This window comes from Zea mays, chromosome 2 (genome assembly GCF_902167145.1).
Source record: "Zea mays cultivar B73 chromosome 2, Zm-B73-REFERENCE-NAM-5.0, whole genome shotgun sequence".
Lineage (NCBI taxonomy): Eukaryota > Viridiplantae > Streptophyta > Magnoliopsida > Poales > Poaceae > Zea > Zea mays.
Genome location: NC_050097.1, coordinates 19564339 through 19570938, shown reverse-complemented (window position 1 = coordinate 19570938; position 6600 = coordinate 19564339). Strand labels below are relative to the sequence as shown.

The 6600-nt window shown below is 40.0% G+C and overlaps 1 protein-coding gene across 1 annotated transcript; it reads left to right on the top strand.

The window, feature by feature from the left end:
* The first annotated feature begins 2318 nt into the window (after positions 1-2318).
* LOC103648455 (protein Brevis radix-like 1) lies at positions 2319-5296 on the top strand. Its single transcript, XM_020548785.1, has 6 exons — positions 2319-2521; positions 3502-3585; positions 4038-4053; positions 4701-4734; positions 4808-4894; positions 4995-5296. The coding sequence occupies exons 1-6, from the start codon at positions 2319-2321 to the stop codon at positions 5294-5296; spliced, it is 726 nt and encodes a 241-aa protein (XP_020404374.1).
* Positions 5297-6600: the final 1304 nt, after the last annotated feature.

Below are 6600 nucleotides of genomic sequence, written 5' to 3'. Positions count from 1 at the left end.
ACCACTTCCTCAGTTCCTCTGTTCTGTCATGTATGGTGTAGTTTTCCTCTGTGAGAAGAAACCTGCAACCACACATACACGCACATGCATGCAACTCATTGTTTGGTTCATTTAGTTATCATTTACTTTTGGCATAACAGGCACAATAAGCCACTTCAGGATTCAGTCTGTTCTGTGATCAACGGAACATTATGGGCTCTAAAGCAGGAGGACTTTTGAGGTATTTTGATGCCAAAATTTTTAGACATACCATCATTAAAGTTGCTCTAATCTGTACAACATTTACAAGAATACAAAGCTTGAACTAAGTCAATTTGTTGAGTCGCTTGTTACATATCTTTTGCATATGTGAAAAATAATAAATAAGGTACTTGGAGTTGGAAAACAATTGTTTGATATACCATTTTCATATGCACTTGTTGTTTGGTTACCAACCTGCTAGCTAATAACAAGTTTTCACTCATCTCTACCATTTTTCAGAATGGCGACGTCTCTTCGCTATATGTCAATCAAAGAGGTAGTATGAGACACATATTGGCAACTGACCAAATGACTTCAGATATTTGGGGTCTCATCGATGTTCAAACAGAGAATGCACAAAGTAGTCAGAAATGGTAATTATGTTGTCATTGCTGCTGCTGGTAGTGATGTTACTTGTTCTACTATCACGGAGGAGAAATTTGATCCAATTGGTGGGCCTTTGCCTAAACTTTCACAAGCTGATTCCAAGCAATGTGTCTGAAATCTTTTTATTGTGTTGGTAACCACCAGATGCTTTTTAATTGTCAAACTTATTTTGGTTGTCTTATTTTCAGGATTAAATGATCTCTGGTAACTGAGGAGAATGTTGCAGATGTTGATTTTCCTTTTAGGAAGGTGAAGTCCTCTAATGTGGTAGGGGGTTAGTACCCCTTTCCTCTCCTCTAGCATGCTTAAGGAGGTATTGTTGGGATTCTTTATACTGATACTCAGTTGTATATATGTTTCTCAGGAATGGAAAATGTGCATATATGCTGCTGATTGCAGTGAGATTGGCCTCGTCCAAGTTAGGTGATCTGGTATGTTAAAGGATTCTGCCTGGTTATATTGATTTTTATTATTAGATAAGTAATTTCCCTCATAGACACACCTATGTTTTACTTAAGCATGTTTTGATTTTGTTTCCTGTTTTAGCCATGAACTAGACAAGATTAGAAGTTTAAAGAGGCCTTACATCAAGAGAGTACAAGATCGACATAAGGAAGTACAAGTATTTGAGGAAAGTGACCTTATGAGAAGCTTGAGAAAATCAACTTGTGTGTGAGAAGTTCTGTCTACTTGTGATAATTAGTCATATGATATTTTAAGCCATGAACTAGACAAGATCAGAAGTTTAAAGAGGTTTTACATCGAGTACAAGATCGCCATAAGGAAGTACAAGTCTTTGAGGAAAGTGGCCTTATGAAAAGTTTGAGCAAATCAACTTGTGTGCGAGAAGTTTTGTCTACTTGTGCTGATCAGTCATACCTTGGAATATTGCTGAACTGTTGCCTTTGTTGCTCATTGGCTTCAATACTTCATACACCATCAAATGAGTCATGTGTAAAATTCTTCGAATCATCAGTTCTTGCTCTAGAAGAACTTCATCAGGTGATTACTCTTTTGTTTTCCTTTATTGAATAATTAGCACATGTGCGTTCAAATAAATTGCCACATGAATGAAATTATATATTCTCGAATTATTATATTGAGTTTTTTTATCACAACACCACCCTGGCGACGCTAGAGGCGAGGGCGAATCAGCGACGACGGCTAACATGAGGCAGCCCATCCAGTTGCTCACCGCCCAGGTTGATCGCCATGCTTGAGTTCTTGAAATGTTCTGCCTTAGGTGTGAATTACCATAATTGAAGTCTAGGGATTATTCTTGGTGCCTTTGTGATTTTTCTGATCATGAAATGGACCAGAGTTCCAATCTCTGTTGGTTTAGATGAAGTGGCAATTTTTTGTTGTATGTGTATCTGATAAAATATACCTTGCCTTGGTCTGGGAGAAACAAAAAAAACGGTACAAATTCAGCATGTTTTGGGTAGGGGTTTCAGGCATTGGAATGGTCGAGTTTCTTCAAAATCTCAATGTTTTTTGAAGCTTTATATAGAAACTTTGCTTTGACAGTGTGATGACTAGGTTTGGCACTACGATTGATTGGAGATTTTTGTGGGTTTCAGTTCAAGGACATGGCACTGAACACATCAGGTGTGTAACGACTCGGCAAGCCCTGCGCCAGTTCGTGCTCCTCGGAGCAACCGTACTACCACAACGCGTACACTGAGTCTGGGATGGACTGCTTCCACTACGTGTACCATTGTGCCGGTAGCTCCGCAACATCGAGGCTGGTGCTACACACGAGTGGCGCGATGTCCAGCAGTGACAGCATGCTTTCAGTCAGAGCGCGCACCAACTTCGTCCCCGGTGATAACAAAGGAGACGTTAAAGAGGAAACAATGGTTGGTAGCAGCGAGCAGGATGTGACGAAGGAGTGGTTGGCCCATGTGTAGCCTAGGGTCCTCATCACCTTCCTCTTGCTGCTGCGGTACGACAATGGTCTAAAGTGCATCTGATTCAGGTGACTACTTGCTGTCATTTGTGCCAAACATTTGGTTCATATGTAAAATGACTTGGTTGATGTTTGCAACATATATCTGTGCTTAGAATTCTCTAAATTTTGGTCCAGTTTCTTAGTTTACATTTGAAAATTGTACTGAATTTGTCCCCAAACAAACATTTCAGTGTTGGTATATTGGACAAGGTGATGATAATGCTTGAAGAACAATCTCCAGATGTTGTTGATACTCACGAAGCAACATATGATGCAAATAAAGAGACAAGACAATCCAAACAATTATAAGATATTATTGGTGATATCTTTCAGCAGGTTACCACCCTCTCTGAATTGTATTTCATCTTATATTAGATACCAGATTGCAGTTAATATCTTGCGTGAGTTTGTAGATTGTGCGAAGTGGAGGCAGCAATGCAGACGTATGGGGTTTGTATGCAAGATGGCATAAGACCAAGGGTAACCTCATGATTCAAGTTGGATCCCTTCAGGTGCATATATCGTTCTCATGATGAATGCTTCATTAATTTTTACCAATGAATAAACAAAATGTGTTGGATTCTTTGAATGAGTGTAATTGATTGTTCATTTTTAGCTGTCAAAATTCCATTTTATTGTTAAAAAAATAAAATCTATGCAAAAGGATCTTTATAAGGTTCGGCTCAAACTTGTTTATAGTTCAGTTCTGACTTCTCATCCAGTATAAAATGTAAAACTATGTTCTCTTGCTTGTCAAACGTTTGTTCTATTTTAGCGACAGCATCCTCCCGGTGATGGGTTCCTACGCAGGACCGTCGAGGAAAGAGAGGATGGGCATAAGAATTCTCATGCCCTCATCTCCGATGATCTGTTGGTTCATGTTACTCTGGTGCTAATTTGGTGTCGTATCGTATTGGACGCAGGACAATTGTTCTGCGCTCCGACGAGAATATTTTAGTTGGAGAAGTACCAGCTTCTCATGACAACCTTTCTAAGCTCCGGCTGTTGTAAGTATTTTAAAATCAGAGTTCCCTTCTTATAAATAGAGTTATATATGACCCACATAATTAGCAAACTTTTCTATGTGCTATCAAGGAAAAAGTAGGGATTTGATTTATAGACACCCACATAAGCTCTTGATCTATTAACTTAGGTTTAGTTATAGAAAAATATTGACAAGTGAATATGCTGTGAGATGTCTTCAACCTTTGCCATTGTGAATAGTGTGTCCTGGTTCAGTCATTATATTATTGTGAATAGTGTGTCCTGGTTCAGTCATTATATCACAACATACCATTTTGGCTGCCTACATCTACAGTAATTTTTGAATTTGCCAAAATAGTAAAATCAATATTTACGAATAAAATAATTGTGTTCTTGTTCTCACTTCTCATGTCTTTTGGAAGAATGACTCCCTGTATTTGATATGTATTAACACTATTATCCAACTATTTTGTAGGTCGTCCGTCAAATTTGTATGTTGAAAACCCATGTGGATATATTATCTTATTTTACCCCAGTTTTCGGTTCTAAGCTTCGCTCGGTATGTGCTCTCCTGATACTATATGGTTTATTTGTTCATGTTGCTTTTTTACTTCTACAATGGTATGCTACATGATATCTTTGATCCATATCTTAAGTTGCATTCTATTCCCCCCTTCTTTTTAATTAAAAAAATTAGATGTAGCTTCTTTTATATTTAGCATTATCATTGTTTTAGTGTTTGGCTGCATATATTTAGCATATGCCTTGAGTGCTCGACTTTTATTTCCTTCTAAGCTACCACTTGTGAATTTGCACTTTAATGTCTTACTAGGTGAGTGCCCGTGCGTTGCAACGGGTCTTTACATTGTAACCTTCAAATACAAGGATTTTCCACTTGCAACGGGGTCAGAAGTTCCAATGTCTAGGAACAATTCAGAAGAGGTAGAAATCAAAAAGCGAATCAAGTCCTTCGGAAGGGCAACAAATTATTGGTTAGGTTGCTTCGTGCTTGTGAAATTAATCGAAATGCAAAGGACATTGACTTGAGAGATGAGACAATAGGAAAGGAGGGAGGCGAGGCAGAGTGTCGAGCGGCCTCATGAGATTGCAACTGTGATCATGATTCGGTTGTCCGCAGTTTTCCACGGTTGCAACTGTGATCATGGTTCTAGGTGCCCATCATTTTCCACATGTAGTAGTCGGTTGCCTAATTGCCTGACAATTTTTTTCTTCTTTTTTTTGCAGGTAGTAGTAGCAGAGACGAGACGTCCTTTGAAGCCACCCCCTGGTTGGAATCAGACTGCGAAGATGATTTCTACAGCGTCAACGAAGGTAAACTGAATCCACAACAACAAAAAAAGCCGGTTTCACTTTCATCTCAAGGTTCTTGACCGACGGCGGCGGCGTCATTGATATCCTCCTGCACGTCCAGATCTGACGCCTGCGGGATCGTTCGCATCCCGAACCAGCGGCCGGAACACTCCGCCACCTAGACCCCGCGATCTACCGACACTGGCGGTGATCCTGAAGGCCGAACCCCTGAAGCCGCCGCCGCCGCAAAGGAGGCTGGGCGACCTCCTGCGAGAGGCGCAAGACGACGACAATGACAATGACACCGCCGTCGACGGCCTCTCCAGAGACGACTCCTTGCGCATGGGCGCGGAGGCCAACCGGTGCTGCGTGCCGCGGCTCGCGTGGGCCATTAGCTGCAACGGGAGGACACAACGCAAGTGAAGTGCTAATCCGTGCCTTGTTCAACAGACAGGAAAAGATTTGCCGCCCAAATGTGTATGTACATAGACCAAATGACTGCACCAGAACAGTAAAAAGAAAAACCTTCATGTTCTGTATGCAATGTACTATTACGTAGATTCAAGGATTTGATGCCTGCTTCCTGCCGGACAGATGCTACAGGGAAACTCGCCCGGATGGCCGGATGAAAAGAACATTATTTGGATGTTTGAGCACGGGAATATGAAAAAGAACACGGAAAATCCTTGTATTTGAAGGTTACAATGTAGAGGCCCCGTTGCAACGCACGGGCACTCTCCTAGTCAACTCTTTAAGCATATTCCTTCTCCTTTTGTTGACAACAACTGCAGTAGCTAGATACCTAATAAGATGGTGTGCATTTGTCTGTATAGCATTCAAGTACCTGCAAGGGAAACAAGTGAATGTAAATTTACTAGTATATTCTGAGCATACATAATCTTAAAGACAAAAAATAGTAGCGACTCAAACTGGATTACACATAATCCAGGATCTCATCTAGCATAGCTACCCTATTTGTCTGCGTAGTCTAAAAATAAAACATAATATTAGGAGTTTCTTTGTGTCATATTTTAAGCTTACATGATGAATAACACGATGGCAAATACCTCAAAGTCCAGAGAAACAATGGAGAAGACTATGTAATCTCCAAGTACTCAAGCTGGAGGAATTTGCCTAACATCATTGGTGTATTGGTAATATGAAAACAGAGATGCCCAAAGGTTAGTCATGTGCAAAAATATAATGTCAAAACAGATATACATATTAGAGGATGTTGAGTCAAGTGTTACATCACAAAACCTAATGCCAAATGACACATACCTAGACTTTCATGGTTTTTAGTGGATACGCTAAAGTACATCAGTCACTAGTCACTAAAGCCAAAGATATTCGAAGTTGAATATTTTTCTGGATGTCCATATCAAAGCAATAATACCAAGTAATCATATGGTTTGCACAAGTTGCACAATTTGACAAAGAATCAATTAAAGCATGGCTAGAAACATATGAGAAAAAATCAGTACACATCGACAAGTTCATCAGCTCCACACACACGTGGGATGAAGAGTGGTTGAGGTCGATTGGATGCTAGGCCGGACAGTTGCATTCGAGCGACCTACATGTGTAATGAAGCATGGGCACAAAAGAAGTTCAAGAATAATGAAATTAGACCAGAAGTTAGTGCAAACAACAGTCATAAATCCAATCATTATTATACAGAAGTCGTTAAGAATTTTACTTAGAAATGAAAAAAGGGATAATAATGC

Excerpts from the sequence above, each read along its gene's own strand:
- LOC103648455 (XM_020548785.1), top strand. The coding sequence starts at position 2,319 with ATGGACTGCTTCCACTACGTGTACCATTGTGCCGGTAGCTCCGCAACA. Across the intron at positions 4,735-4,807 it reads AACTGTGATCATGGTTCTAG|GTAGTAGTAGCAGAGACGAG; the intron begins GTGCCCATCATT and ends TTTTTTTTGCAG. Across the intron at positions 4,895-4,994 it reads TTTCTACAGCGTCAACGAAG|ATCTGACGCCTGCGGGATCG; the intron begins GTAAACTGAATC and ends CTGCACGTCCAG.